The sequence below is a fragment of the Atractosteus spatula genome, chromosome 8, assembly GCF_055471065.1.
Source record: "Atractosteus spatula isolate fAtrSpa1 chromosome 8, fAtrSpa1.hap1, whole genome shotgun sequence".
Taxonomy (NCBI): Eukaryota; Metazoa; Chordata; class Actinopteri; order Semionotiformes; family Lepisosteidae; genus Atractosteus; species Atractosteus spatula.
Genome location: NC_142713.1, coordinates 24,571,733 through 24,586,959, shown reverse-complemented (window position 1 = coordinate 24,586,959; position 15,227 = coordinate 24,571,733). Strand labels below are relative to the sequence as shown.

The following is a 15,227-nucleotide window of genomic DNA, read 5'->3' as shown; positions in this document are numbered from 1 at the left end:
TCCTGTATTATATTTCCTTTTTTATTTTCTGGTACTGTATATGACCTTTTATTGTATTACTGTATGTTTTACTCTTCTTCTACACAGAAGTGGAAAGTGACCAACATTTTTATCCTTGTTTAGTTGTTCCTTTTTTCTTTGCAGTTTTTGTTTTTTGTTCTTTTTTTTTGTTTTTTTTTGCAATAAACTGCAAATTTAGATAAGGAAAAAATATAACTCAGGTCTTGATTACTTTATGTAATAGCACATTAGGACATAAACAGTAGTGCTGTAAATTGTAAATGTGTATTTTAGTTTTATTCAGACTTTTTTTTCACTTGATGTATTTATGGAGCTCAATTCCAAATTAAATAAAAAAAATAATAGAATTTGACCTTTAATATCAGATAGAATTTCATTGCTAGCTAGTTATCACCGCTACCACACAGCTCTTGGATCTAGGGTGCAATTCTGGACTGTGTGGAGTCTTCAAGTCCTCCCTGTATCCACATGGGTCTCCTCCAGGTGCTCTGGTTCTCCTACCTCCTAAAGAAATGCTGCTTAAGCTTGATTGAGTGCATTCATTGGTCTTCCCAGGGTTTGACCATGTTGCCACAAGTCAATTGCATATTGCTTGAAATGTTGTATCATGGTCCCCCGCGACATGCACAGTAGTACGATCGTAATGAGTGCGATAGAAGGACGAAATGCGTAGAGAATATTTGGAGTGACTGCCCAAACTTCCCTTCACTACTGTGGGGAGTGAGCAAGGGAATTGCTGCTAGGTTGGAGATGGGGATGCAAGAGATACATGTAAAGGGAAGTCCTGGGTATGAGAATTATATACTGTATGTAGGTGAGCAGAAGTATAACCCTCTTCCTAAACTTGTTATAAACTCTTTATCTTACCTCTGCTGTACTAATTTGATGTTATTGTTATTGATTGGTGACATTTTTCAAATTGTCTATGTTGACCAGTGACAACTGCGGTAAATTAGCCAATTGTGCTGTAAAAGAAAGTTTATTGATACTAAACTCTCTAAATATATCATATACATAAACAATATCACTTTATTACCTAGATCTCTGCTGTCAATGGAGCTGGTCCAGGTCCCAGTGCGGAAGTAAAAATTACCATGGATACCTTGGGTAGGATTTTCTTGTAAACAAACACACATACACGATACTGTATGTACTGAGATGCATTAAAATGCAAAAAATATTGCATTGGAACCAATAGCAACCAGCTTTTACAATCCATTACCATTCATTTAAGCCTCTCATTAATCTAGCCAGTGTACCTTAGGATGGAAATAATCATTTTAACATTAACATAACACAACAGTTGGAATTCAATAGGAAACAATGATGTCCAATGGCATTGCGTAAAACCGAAGGGAAAGAAAGAACATTCATGGGCTTTTGCTCCAGTGCAAAATATGCTCCACTTTTTCCCTATTCAAATAAAATTGAGACAGAATGCCAAAAGAATATGTAAGTGATAAGTAATCAGCATGTTTATTTGCTAGTCAGCTGGATTTGCACCTTGAAACGTTTAAAAAATACTTCCACCAAATCAAGAGCATTTTTTCTCTTCAGAAGAAATCCTTGAAAAACAAAAGATGTTTCAATATAGTTAAAAAAACTATGTGTTGTTAGCATAGTATGTAGAATACGCACAAAATTAGAGAACCTTTTTTTGCAGAAATGTAGTATCTTGAAGAACAGTTGCAGATTTTAGAACTGTAAATTCTATGTTCTAGCACCACCTGTACCCAGCAGAAAGCCAGTGCCGGCCCTTGACAGAGGTGGAAGTGTCATTGCTACATCAAGAACAATTACAATCAGGATGCCTGTCTGTTTCTTTACTGATCATCATGGACCAATTGAGAAAGTACAGGTTATTGTTGCAGAAGCTTCAGGTATGATATGTATATCCTAGCAATGTAACAGTGTGGTTCATAATACGATACTGTTTATATAATATTAATTATAACTTTTATTTTTCATTTGCATAACAATGCATCTTTTTATGCCAGCTCAAACTAAGAACAGGCATAATTGTTTTCAACACAATTATTTTTTCTCACTCATTGGCGAGAGATACAGTTCTACAGTCAGTGCTAACTCTGCTGTAGGCATTGAAGGACATGCAGCGTGAATATGAAGACCATGACTCTCATGGTACATTTTTTCACAGGAAAGCAAGTACAGTCCTCATCTTTCCTGTACTAGTATGAGTGTTAAACAGTTGAGTTGGTTTACAGTTAATTGAAAAATCTGTATGTCAGTGGTTGCAAAAGGAAAATAATGTACTGTAATCTAAGATTCAAAATCTAAGGAACACATACAAACATAATTTAAGCGCAATCAGTATAATTTCCATTCTTTAACACCAAAATTAATCCTTGGAATAAAAGTAATTCTGTATTTTATCTTTTTATCTTGTTTATTATTTAGAAGAGTTTTGGAATCATATAAAATGTTTTTGGTGTCTGAAATTGGATTTATTGATTTATGTCTAAAATAGCTTGTACGTACTGAAATATTGTATTAATATGGCATATAAAATCAAACTTTATTTTTTAATACTCTTACGTTTAGTTGTTGTCTTTATTTTTTTGTCCTTTAGTAAGTGATGATAACAATGTAACCACTTGGAAAGAGGCCTTTTTCAATAAACCAAAACCATACTTCACCAGTGAAGGCTTTAGAAATCCTTTGTGCTCTGAAAACACAAGACTGTTTACTGGGGTGGACACTTATGTTATCGGGGCTGAAGATAACTGCTTGTCTATGGAGAAAGACAATACACTTTGCAATGGTCCTTTAAAGCCTAAAAAACAATATGTGTAAGTATCACTTTTAATAATTTGCAACTAGTAAATAAAATTCATATGTGATATCTACAATATCAATAAGAACTATAGATAGAACTATCCAGTTGGAATCTGGAATTACATTGGTCTACTAGTATTACTTAATCACTAGAAAATTGGCAGGAGTGATTTTAAATAACAATAAATATTCTGTTGTCAGAACGTGTTTCTGTTTTCATCCCTTTCTCGTAGTGAAACCTTCAATTAAAGTATTGGGAAATATGTAAAAATATCACTTTCATAGTCATGGCTGATGCTCACATACTTCAGGTGGTAAACAGCTTTATAATCTCTTTAACAAAATGATCTGCAAAGTAACTGTGATTGATTCGTCTTGCATATTGTTTGAAAGTGCTTTGCAGGTAGCATCTTTCCTAGATGATTGGAAGAGAGAGTTGTGACCGACCTCCAGGTCAACACAAAAACATACACAACAATGTAAATCCTGTTAAGAATACACAGCTTTGCACATGCTCACAACTCAGGGATAAGGCTTTAGCACTGGTCTATAAAATAAATTATACATAATGCCCGTATTCAAAAAGAATATTTAAATCTTTAAAATTTTAAGAAATAAATGAGCTTGGATACCCACATCTCAGTAAAAGCTTATTTTGTATATTGTGTGTGAAGATACTGTTGTGTCCGTATGCACCAATAGACATCAGCAGTGACACTGCCAGTGTTGTAGATGCAAAGATGAGATTATTTTTAATAAGAACCAAGTGAAAAGTGAAAAAATACAATGTTGTGGAAAATGAATACAAGTAGGTAAATGATAATAAAAGGGAATTCTCTAATTTATTATTGTTTTACACTTAAATTGCATCTTATAACATGACAAACACATCTAGAGACACTTGCTTACTCAGTGCTTGCTTACTAAAATTACAGTGATGTAGTCTGTGTAATTTCTTTGCTGCTTTTTGATAAAGGAGAATTAGATTTAATGCATCTAACCATAGATGGAACTATTATCATAATCACGTAGTGATGGTAGTGTTTTTCTCTTGCCACACTTTACAAACTATAAAATGTCACAATAAAATTATATTTTTAGCTAAACTACGTAACATCACTTCCATTAAGCAGTGCTGGCTGTAGCATGTATTCTGTTCTGCCTGTAAGGAGATTAAGCAAGATTTATTTTCAGGATTGTAGGAATATCTGCCTTTGGATTATAAGTACTTGTCTTTTGGTAACCTCAAAATGATGACATTCAGTGCTTTGTGATAATTAAATGTATGTAAAAATGTTCAAGAATTATATCAATTAAATAAATATTTTGGAATTATTTTTAGGTTTAAATTCAGAGCAACAAATTCCAAAGGACAATTCACAGATTCTTCTTATTCAGATCCTGTTGTGACTAAAGGTAAAGTACAATACAAGCTACTTATTCTGAAAAGATTTGTCTGTTTTCATAAAAGCTCTAGCAAAAATGTAATAAATAGGCATCAGTATTTATAACTTGTGAAGTAAGGAATTACAGTATGTAAAGAGTATAACAAATACTGTATTACTACATTACTTAGGGTCTAAGTATGACATCATTCCCTTTTAAATTAGTACATTAAATAAAGTAGCAGTAGACTGTGTGGATAGAGTTTTCTTGTGCAGAACAGGATCAAAAGCCATGATCATTCACTATTAAACGTGTCTACGTTTACCCTCTGCGCCCTCATTCTGAGAATCCGTATCAATTAAGTGTTTTGGCTGCAGTAAACTTTCTGTGATGTGAAGAGCAGACTTGCCCTTCTCCAGTTTACTTGAAGCACAGTTTGCATTAACATGTTTGTGTAGGGAAGAAGGGCAGGCCTCAAGGGCATTAGTCTTTTTGAATACTTGCTTCTGGCACAAGGTCATTGTGTTTGTTTTTAAACAGAAACCCAGCCTGAACACACTGTTAACCAACAGGGACTAGTGGACTAATCCTGTTCTTTTCTCTTTTGTTTGATTTGTTCTATTGCCTTTAGTGTTTGTTTATTTACTATTTGTAAATAGTTATTAATTTGAAGTAAAAAAACAATATGTGTACTTTAAATCTGGGTTCTTAGAATGAGCAGTATTAATGATAATTATACCTCCATGATGTACAGTAGTTTAAAATCCCCTTTAAATCTAAGATGAAAAGATTTGATTTGATAAATATATATATAAACTTGCATTAGGTGCATTAAAACTTAAGTTAATTTTAAGATTATGAGAATTAGGAAAGAGTAATAAAATGCAGTATGTTATTACAATCATGTTAAAATTATAAAATGCAACTTCAGTTTTCTGACAAGAAACGTTCTTATAAACACTAAAAGTTTTATCAGGAAGTTAACATTCTCATCATAATAATTAATCATTTTTCAGCATTTTAAGAATGCTCAGTAAATCCTGCTGCTTTTGTTACCGTAAAGCAAGGATTCACATGCTTTGTAATGAAATTACATCTCCTTTTGTACTGTATGTACATTAACTGTGCATGTAAGTAATTTAAGATGAACTACTATGAAGATCACTGACATCGCTTACACCAGGCACACAGACTTTCTGTGGGATAATTGACAGTCATGTTTCCCATTTGGCCAAATGCTGTCTCCTATATTTAAAGATAAAATCTCTATACTGTATATCATGTATGGTGGCAAAGCTTCTATTATTTTGCCATTCATTAATGTGTAATCAGAATATATACACAGATCTCAATATCAATTATTAAAATGCAGAAATAATATTAAAACTAATTAATAAACACCAAAGAGAAAAAGCAAACAGAACATTTCATTCACAAATATTTCAGAATTTATATGCACTTTATAAATGTGTAATGCAACGGCTTATTTAAATTTATTAACACCTTCTAGACCATAATGAATAATGTTCTATAATCTGAATACTATGTAATACCTTTAAGATGAAAAGAAAATAAGTATATACTCTTTGGTATTTTAATTGTTGCTATAATACATTTTTATTAAAACACGATGTGTAGTAGGATGTAATGCACTCCTGTTAAAATCATTTTCATGTTTACATGTTCATGTTTAAGTTTTGGTTTTGATGTTTTTTAAAACTGTAACTACAGTAGTTTTATCCCTACATTGTGATGCCTGTGTTTATTGTGTTTTAGAATATTATATTAAAGCACTACACTCTTTTACCCTTTGTCTGTAAATTGTTTATAAAACAACTCTACAAAATGTCTTACAGTATGTTCACATAATATGCTTCATAGTATGTATCATGTGTAAATGTTGATCACTCTAAATTGCACCATTAAAAAATGACAGTAAATCGTGTTTAGATGTAAACTTTAGTTTCAGCTCGCTGAGAAAATGAGGTTTGGATCCTCCACAACCTTTAAATTATCAAGCTGATACATACTGCATGACTGAAAATCATTGGTAGATGTTTTTCTTCCATTCTACGAGATGAAAAAAGTTCTTCTTGTTTTCCTTTCAGTTGACCGTTTGTTGAATCGAGATGATCAAATAATCCTCGGTGTGGTTTTGTCCATTGTGTTAGCAGCTTTTCTTGTGCTTGTTATCTATGCTTTTGCAAGGTAAGCTGATATGCTGAGTTTTGTCATTAAACATGTAACATGAACCTCAGCTGTACAGCAGAGCCAAATATTTCCCTTGATATAATGCCGATACTTGATACTGACAATTTCTATAGCCCAATATTTCATAAGGATTATGTACATGTATATGATTTACATTTTTGTCCTTGAAACTAATTACAGATTTGTATAATGTATCAGATGTTTGTTTTAATGACAAGGTTATATTATGTGATTTTTACTAGTAATTGAGCATGATATGCATGATATAGATTAATGTCAATTGCCATCTGAGATATTGAACCCTACATTTGGGGTTACTTTTGACTTTAAAGTAATTTATTTCATCTTGTCACTGAATGGACCACCACAGAGAAGTGATTCAACACGAACTGACATATAGCAGAATAAAGGAGTGTGAGTTTTTTTTCTCTAAAAGTAAACAAAAAAAAAACTAAAGCCTTTCAGCCAAATAATGTACTTATAATACATAAAGTGAAATTGAAGTGTTTAGTGACTTTGGCTTTGCATACTCAAAAACAAATATCTGTTTTGTTTATTTCCAAGAAAATCATTGTGAATGGGATGGTAAATTATCAAAAATTCTTAGTACTTTATTAAGTATCAGGTATTTACTGTTTCCTTTTCCAACAAAGGATCAGGCAAAAGCAGAAAGAAGGAGGAACTTACTCTCCACGGGATGCAGAAATAATTGACACTAAATTCAAGCTTGACCAGCTGATAGCTGTAGCAGACCTGAAAATGAAGGAGGAGAAGTTAAATCGGTGAGTAGGTTTTCTGAGGGCAAAACAGTAGCCCAGACTTTCCCAGCCCTGACCCCTGTGTGACATCTTACCCCCCTTTTTAACCAGTTCTGTATAGCGGGGTTTATTTACTCAGGCTGCTGCACTCCACTTTCAAAGCTGACCCCCTTCCTCCAGTCAGTTCACAGGACCGTACGAGAAAATCCTTCATTTGGAATAATGAGCTTCGGAATAATGAGGGTATCGCTGTCCTACTGTAGCTAGCATTTTTATCGGACACAGTAGCATATCCACTCCAATATCTTACTTTTTCATTCAGAAAGTTGATTCCAGTACACTGGATTTCTATAGAAGAGAATAATTGTGTGGCACTCAACTTTTTGATAACAAGACTTGTGATAGAGTGATATTTTCTGGAAAGTAATAATGTTATAATTATGACTCACACTAACACTTTGACATTTATCTGATGAGTCATGGAATCACCGTTTGAAGTTGCGGTATGCTTCAGAGTTTGGTGGTCACATGAATAGGAGGTGGGCATCCTAATGACAATGTTATGGGCATCAAGTTGTTCCTATACAGGTTGTGTAGAATTCATGACTGGTTTCTGTAAAAAGACATCGAATAACATATGTCTTTTCTAGGCAAGTGCTGTTTATTTTATGATATACACAGAAACGTCTGGAGAAATTCACAGGGGTATATGTCAGTACCCAGAAATAATGTCTTATCAGAGTTTAGAAATTATGCAATAGATAAATTTAGAGTGATTAAACCTAAAGATCCTTGACATACTAGAGCTCCAAAAAAAAACCAAATACCATGAAATTAGAAGAGAGCATTCAACTTTTTTTGCATTGTGGTTTTCCTCTTTTATTCACAACCATCCTTTGAGAATAAGAACAGTAGTGTGTACCATAGTTATAATAGAGGGAATAATGTAGCTTATTCATCAGTCCCACATGCCCCTGCTTTTTGCACTAAAATAACCTGCAAAAGAATTAAAACTTTGAAAAGAAATACAGAAGGATAGAGAAGGCATTACAATGTTGAAATATGTAGAAGTATTTGTTCATTCAAACCATAAACAAAACCAATGATTTTCAGTGTTTTATATGTTACGGTAATGTGTGTAACTGAAGTGGTAACTGTGTTGCAGTGGCCTGAATTGTAGGGACAACAGAAATAACCTTGGAGGTTTTCAAGTCACAGCTTCCAACTGCACTGCATTGGAGCAGTAATACTGTTTTTACAGTTTTTGAAAGACAGAAAAGAAATGGGACTTCAGTACCGTGTCAAAGTATGGGGACCAGTTGCGGTGGCAAGATCAAATTAATTTAGCGTCAGATGTGATTGCAGAATTGTAAGGATAGAATCACAGGTAATGGGAGAAAATATAGTAATGTTTTAAGACTAGCTGTAACTGAGTTCAGTCTTACCATTGGTGCATTAGGGTCATGGCTTGTTTCAAATACATTGGTCTGGTAGCTGTTTGAATAGTATGGTTGCTGCATAATAGGAAGTTTTCTGGTGACTCTGGATGGGATATTTTCCGACAGGTTGATCACTTGCCATTAGGATAGTTTTGCTGTCCATCAAAAATACATTTAATCAAACTGCAGTTTCCTTTTTTATGGATAAATGTGGCAATGGTATGTGTAATGCCCAGCCACTGTCAACAACTCTTGTCCTGGGTAATTTTATTTTTTTACAGTTTTCCTCTAGTAGGCTGCTTCATTAAATTTAAATATATTGAACATTGCATTAGAATTCAACAGTTCAGGATTTCTAAATGAGGCAAGTATGGAATGCTATAAAACTTCTGATCTGACTTTCACAGGGCATTTTAAAGGAAAACATCAGCTAAGCCACCTCAAAACAATTATTCTAGTTGAAAGGAAATTTACTGTTTTATAGAATCATCTTTTTAAGTGGAAAAAAATGTGAAAGGTAAGGAGAGGTAAAAGAAACATCATATTCAAGTCTGGGTTTTCATGAACAGCAGGATGAGCAGAAAACAAATAGTTATTAAACAAACTGTACATTTAACACAATATCTGTTTTACTTTGACAGTGACCCCTTAAAAGAGAAAAAGGTTATGGTTAGATACCTGTTACTTTATTTAGAAAGATTATTTGATTTTCCTCTGACATGCAAAAAAATGTTTTATCTCTTTACTGTATGTCTTTACAATTTTCTTATTATTTCTTAGATTATCATTTTTGTCTAGTTAGAAACTAGTTTTCTTCCTTCTGTGTTGCTTTTGGGGTACAGTTTATGACCTAAAGTGTGGGGATGACAGAAAAGTCATTGCAGGTTTACTTGTCATGACTACTGTGGTAGCCTACTGCATCAAGGAACAGCAAAATAAGCCCATGCATTTTAGAGTCTGTTTTTTTAAAAACAAAGCCTATTATGTGGACCATGACCACTCTTGTGCTAAAACCAGAAAATAAATTCCCATTGTGATGCCATTATGTCAAAAAGTGGCATGTTCTTAGCATGTGACTTTGTATTATTCTACCAAAACAATTCTGTGACTAAACCTTTGCAACTTCAATGTTCAATTTTTAATATGACTGAAAAGAGGAATTATTTCTCTGGCACCATGTGATATGGATGCCATTATGATAAGCCCTCTCTCGGGATATACAGACTATTGTGGCAATGAATGGTTAGAATGGTAATTAATTTGGGGTTTAAGACCGAGAATACCATGTGCTAAAATTTCAGTGCCCTGCTGTTGTAAACTGTGGGTGGTATGGAGATAAAGAACAGGCAGTGTTGTTTTGTTTTCCCTTGGTTGTTTTTGTGTCAGTGAGCATCATGGAATACTGTGGTGTGTACAAGCCTGTGCAGGTCTGTGGAACCAGTAGGTTGCTGTTATGTGTCACACAGGCATCAGGGACCACAAGAGGAGCTAAATCAGGGAGGCATCTGCTGCTTTATTGGCAGCCTTGCAACTTGTGTGGCACACATCCACCTGTGCTCACATGTTGTTCAGAGAGTGTCATGTGTTAACTACTGACTGAGGTCAGCCCACTGGCAGCAGGCCTTGGTAGTACATGTTCATTGTCATTAAATGGTGTTACTCATGAAATTTGAAACAAATATCCCTCATTTGCAGAAATCTTTCAGAAATCTGTGTGCAGTGTATGAGCTTTACTTCCCATTTCTTTTTTGGACAGGAATACAATTCAAATATCTATCATATGATGATATTGTATATTCCATTCATACAAATTAAAGTTTTAGAATGATAATTTGTGTCTTGTATATATATTGTGCAGTATGACTCTTAAATTCCTCCTTAACTAGCGAACGTTATCCTTATATAGATTTTTTTCAAAAATAATAATCAAGTGTCTACTGTCCAACATTGTTTTAATTAGGAGTTAAAGTTTGCTCTGTAGCAAAAACACCGTGAACACAGAGCTTTATGTACTGTATGTATTTTATGTACATACTGTTTATGTTTTCCAAGACTGCAGTGATAAAACTGAGCACTATTATATCTGAAGGAGGTGGAAAGTCAGCAAAACATGAAAAAATGAAGAAAATATATATAAACAAATTGATATTCATTGATTATAGACATATTCATCCCTCAAAATGTATAGTTGGTATAAAGATCTTGCAGCATCTACTGCAGTGGTTCAATTTATATCTCTACAAGCATTGCACATTGGGATGGTAAAATTATTGCCTATTCTTTCTGGCTCAGTTTGGAATTGCAGCCTCTCACTGGTCTGGGTAGAAAGATGCACATTCCATTTCTTAATGATGGACTTCATTGTACCATGTTATGATGACTTATTACAAAAGCTCCTTGGAATTCATGATTGGTGTGTCATATTATGTGATCTGTGGAACACACAGATAACTCTCTGAAGTTTATTCTGAAGTCATGATTGCACACATGACTTTTTTTAACTTTCAAATGAATCTTTTGCAGATAAACATATATAGAGTTGCTTTAGCAAAGGACTTGGTTATTTACACAATTGAGAATTTTCTAATTTTCTTTGCACATCTAATCTTTTCAAAACTTCAGGCTGTCTCATTTGAAGTAGATTGTGTAAGTTGTAAATAAAATAGTGTTATGATTGAAAGCTCAAATGGCAGCCGGAAACTTTGCAGATGTATGATCATATATACTGTATGCAAGGTTCTGAGTTTGAAATGTGTCACAGAAGTTATTCTTAAGTTTTAAATGCTTTTTGTACTGCATAATGTGAGACTTTACATTAGATCTGAAGACTAAGCATGATTTAAAAAAAAATATGACAAATTTTACCAGTTTATCAGTTTGGATGCCATCAAATTAAAACAGGATAACAAACCTGTTTATATTATAAAAAGAAGAACAATTTTAGCAATAATTTGGCACATTTAACTACAAATGAGTTTTATTACAATAGCTTTTCTGTTTTAACTGTGCATGCAACACTTTTACTTTCACTACTGTAATTATTATTCATATTGAAGGAAAACGCAGCCAAGACTATAAAATAACATCATGCAATCTTGTCTGTCTTGCACCTTACTTTGACACATTTGACACGTTTTCTGTTTTCTCTATTAATCAATTTGTGCTTTATCTCTTTTTTTGTTGAGTTTGGATTTTCGAAACTGTGCTGCCAATGAAACAAAGCACTGCACTGCACTGCTTTCACTGCTTACTAACCAATTGCTGGATTTATATTTCCAGGTATTCTTCATTTTTCTTTAGACGGAAGGAAATATTTGTCATCCAGTAAGTTTCCAAAATAGTGCTTGCCATTGATTTGTTTGTGTGTTACTGTGTGTTGATCTAGTGATTTAAGGATTGACATAATTAACCAAAACTAGCAATTTTTAGATGAATGTTTTGATTTACAGCTTGTTGGAAATAAAGGAGTCACTACTTACAGTATAAGCTTCTGAAATAATAGAAATTGTCATAATCTATCCATCAGATCAATTCTTATCAATATATCTCTTTTATACAGTATATGCAATTTGATTGGTAACATATGGATTTATTTGGAAAATTTGAATAAAGTTCTTTTAATGTGACTTTTTAATTTCCAAATCTGTGTCTGTATCTGCAGAGGTGTTTTGCCATGTAAAGACATTTTTTACTTTTGTATAACATTTTTAGTTAACTTCAATTTTAGTGAGATTGCTATTTGGCTTCTTTAAATCCAAATCCTAAAGAAATCAATTTAGTTCCTATACAGGAGTTACTGACTAAAGGTCAAATGTGCTGATATCTCTAATGATTTCTGGAATACATAAATACTGTAATGCATTGAGAATCCTAGTGTCTTTACTTATTTAAACACCCTTGTATATACATCTGAAAGAAAGCAAAAATACCTTCCATTGTCTGCATTTTTCCTTTTCATTGAACTTTAATCCTATAACTCTTTTTTATTTAAATTACATTAATTTTAAATATATACAATATAATATAATACAATATATTTTTCTTTGATAGTTTTTAGAATGCTAGGTTAAATATTGATTAGTCAGTTTGGGTATGTCATTTTGATATTATTATATCATAGTTCCCTTCCAAGAGGAAGGAAAATGCAGATAAAAAAAGTATATGTGCATGGAAGACTCTACAAATAAAAATCTCTATATTTAAAAGATGTATAACTGTGTCCTTAAAGAACCAAGCCAGTCATGTTGAATGACTTTTTATTTGTAATTAATAAGTATGAGTAATCTCCAGCTGCCTATCAATAAAAAGATTCTGAAACAAATTTGACCATGAACTTACCCACATGTGCCTGAAGATGTTTAAGTAAAACATATGATCCCAACAACTTCACTACAATAAAAAGTTTAGATCTTTTTCACTTTTGTATTTTATTCAATGTGATTTTGATACATGACTTGCTATTTTTACCCCTCCAAAAATGTTAGAAGATAAACAAATTCCTGTCCAAATGACATTATCAGTAATTATTACTAAGTTACCAGTTCAAAATGAATGATATTATAGGAATAAACCAAAACACAAAGTATTTTAATCATTCTGTAGTAAGCAAATGTCGACTCAGTGCAAGTCCTTGCCAATTTTTTAATGATGCAGAAGATAGTTCGAGGCATTTTGAAATCAGTGAGACACATTTTATCTTTTAGAGCACACATTTCAGAATGCCAGCTACTTCTAAAAATTAGAGGTATGGTATAATATCTATAGTGCTACATGCTTTTGTTTAGAAGACTGTTAGATGTTCTTTAAAATATAAATTATGGATCCAGTTGTGATATGAATGCAAAGGGCTATGTATATAGTCAAAAGAGCCTGAGCTGTGTGCTATAAAGAAGGAAAACACATATGTTATATTATTAATATTATTATTACTATTATTATTATTATTATTATTATTATTATTATTATTATTATTATAATTGCTATTATTAGTAGTAATAATAATCACCCTCTCATTTACTGTTGTAATGTTAGTGGACACATTTATACATTTATATCATTGTCAGATTGCCTTTTTTGTATGTACTTTAGCTGTCCTTAGTATTGACAACAATTTTACATCAGCCAACTTAACAACATTACATAAACCTATATCTGGAGTGTCAAGCAAAAAAAAAAATTAGGCCTATGTAAGTGATTTTGTTGCAACCTTTTCACAGTAAGTTTTAAACCTGAATAAAAATGCTTTTGGGTTGTTTAATGTATCACTATTTTGTTCATCCGCAGAATACTGAGTTTTTCCTGCAGTATCCTGCAGATGTATTGTCCAGACTTTCTATAAGCCACAAGTAACTTATTCACAATGTTAAAAAAAGAGATAGAAACTCTTAGTGTAATATGTTCTTTCTTTTCAATGCATGCAAATTACTCTTCTAATAAACAACTACTTTGCATTCTTCTAAAATATCTGTTTAAATGATCTAATTAGGTACTACCAGGCCAGATATTAATGTAATATAAAGTATTTTGTGCACATCTGTTTTCTTTTGAGCAAACGCTATATGTATTTATATTCTGTATACTGTACACCTCCATAACACTTACTATATTTAGGAATGTCATTTGCTTCTTATGTTCCTAATTTCTAATATTTCAATTCTCACGTCAAATTGAATCTTTATTATCTGATGTCAACAGATGTTTAACTTGAGAATTGAGTTGAGAAAAAGCCTTCTTGAAAGGCCAACTCTAAAAATTCAAGACACTAAAGTACTTTTTGCCTTCAGCATGGTCACTTAACAAAAAATTTTAAAGAGCCCTAGTGCTGAAACTCTGTGAAATGCATAGTTCCAAAATTGCATAGCACTGCAAATAATCCTTTGCTTTGAATCTGATCTAGATAATCAGATCTGATCTCGATAATAAGGTATTCAGATATTTGCTTAATATTAGCATTTTGATTGGTGACATTACTATATCTGTCTAGGGCATTTTGTGTTTGAGAGCAGTACATTTTTTGTTGCCATCCAAATTCAAATTGGCTCTAGCAGTTCCCACATGACTGTAGGACTGTCAACAGAATACATTTCCCTTGGGCAGCAGCATTGGCACTTTGTAGCCAGAACACATAAGATCTCAGAGGCTAAGCAAGGCTGTCTCTGGCCAGTACTGGGATCACAGAAATCAAAGGAAAACCCACTTGCTACTTCAAGTGGAATTAGAGGAACAGTAGACAGTGCTTTTCCCTCTGAGGCAGAATTTCCAAACCAATGTTCCAGTATAGGGAATGGGAACATTGTACTGTAGAAGGCATCATCCTTCTGCAGAGATGTAAATTCATGGTACTGAATGCTTGATTGAATACTAATGATGCCATTGCACCTTTTGAAAAATTAGGAGTTTTAACACAGGGTCTGATAAAAGGGGTTTGAGGTTGCGCAATCTAGCCTTCCTAAAGTTCCCACTTAATTTAAATGGTGACTAACTCTTAACCTATCCACTTGATCTGTTTTATAGTGGGGCTATTGTACATCACCCAGGTAGTACCACTTCAGTGTACTGTATACAAAGTACTTTTAACTCACATTAACTAACAGTATGCTGTCGTCTAGTCACCTAA

At 33.0% G+C, this 15,227-nt stretch overlaps 1 protein-coding gene across 1 annotated transcript in view; it reads left to right on the top strand.

Annotated features, from left to right (window-relative positions):
• Positions 1 to 15,227, top strand: part of LOC148829314 (phosphatidylinositol phosphatase PTPRQ-like) — a 90,027-nt gene that overhangs the window by 63,992 nt on the left and 10,808 nt on the right. The window contains exons 43-49 of the mRNA XM_088923767.1: positions 1,062 to 1,128; positions 1,743 to 1,901; positions 2,612 to 2,831; positions 4,160 to 4,233; positions 6,312 to 6,411; positions 7,068 to 7,196; positions 11,891 to 11,935. Coding sequence (XP_088779893.1) covers positions 1,062 to 1,128; positions 1,743 to 1,901; positions 2,612 to 2,831; positions 4,160 to 4,233; positions 6,312 to 6,411; positions 7,068 to 7,196; positions 11,891 to 11,935 — 794 coding nt within the window. The remainder of the gene's footprint in view (positions 1 to 1,061; positions 1,129 to 1,742; positions 1,902 to 2,611; positions 2,832 to 4,159; positions 4,234 to 6,311; positions 6,412 to 7,067; positions 7,197 to 11,890; positions 11,936 to 15,227) is intronic.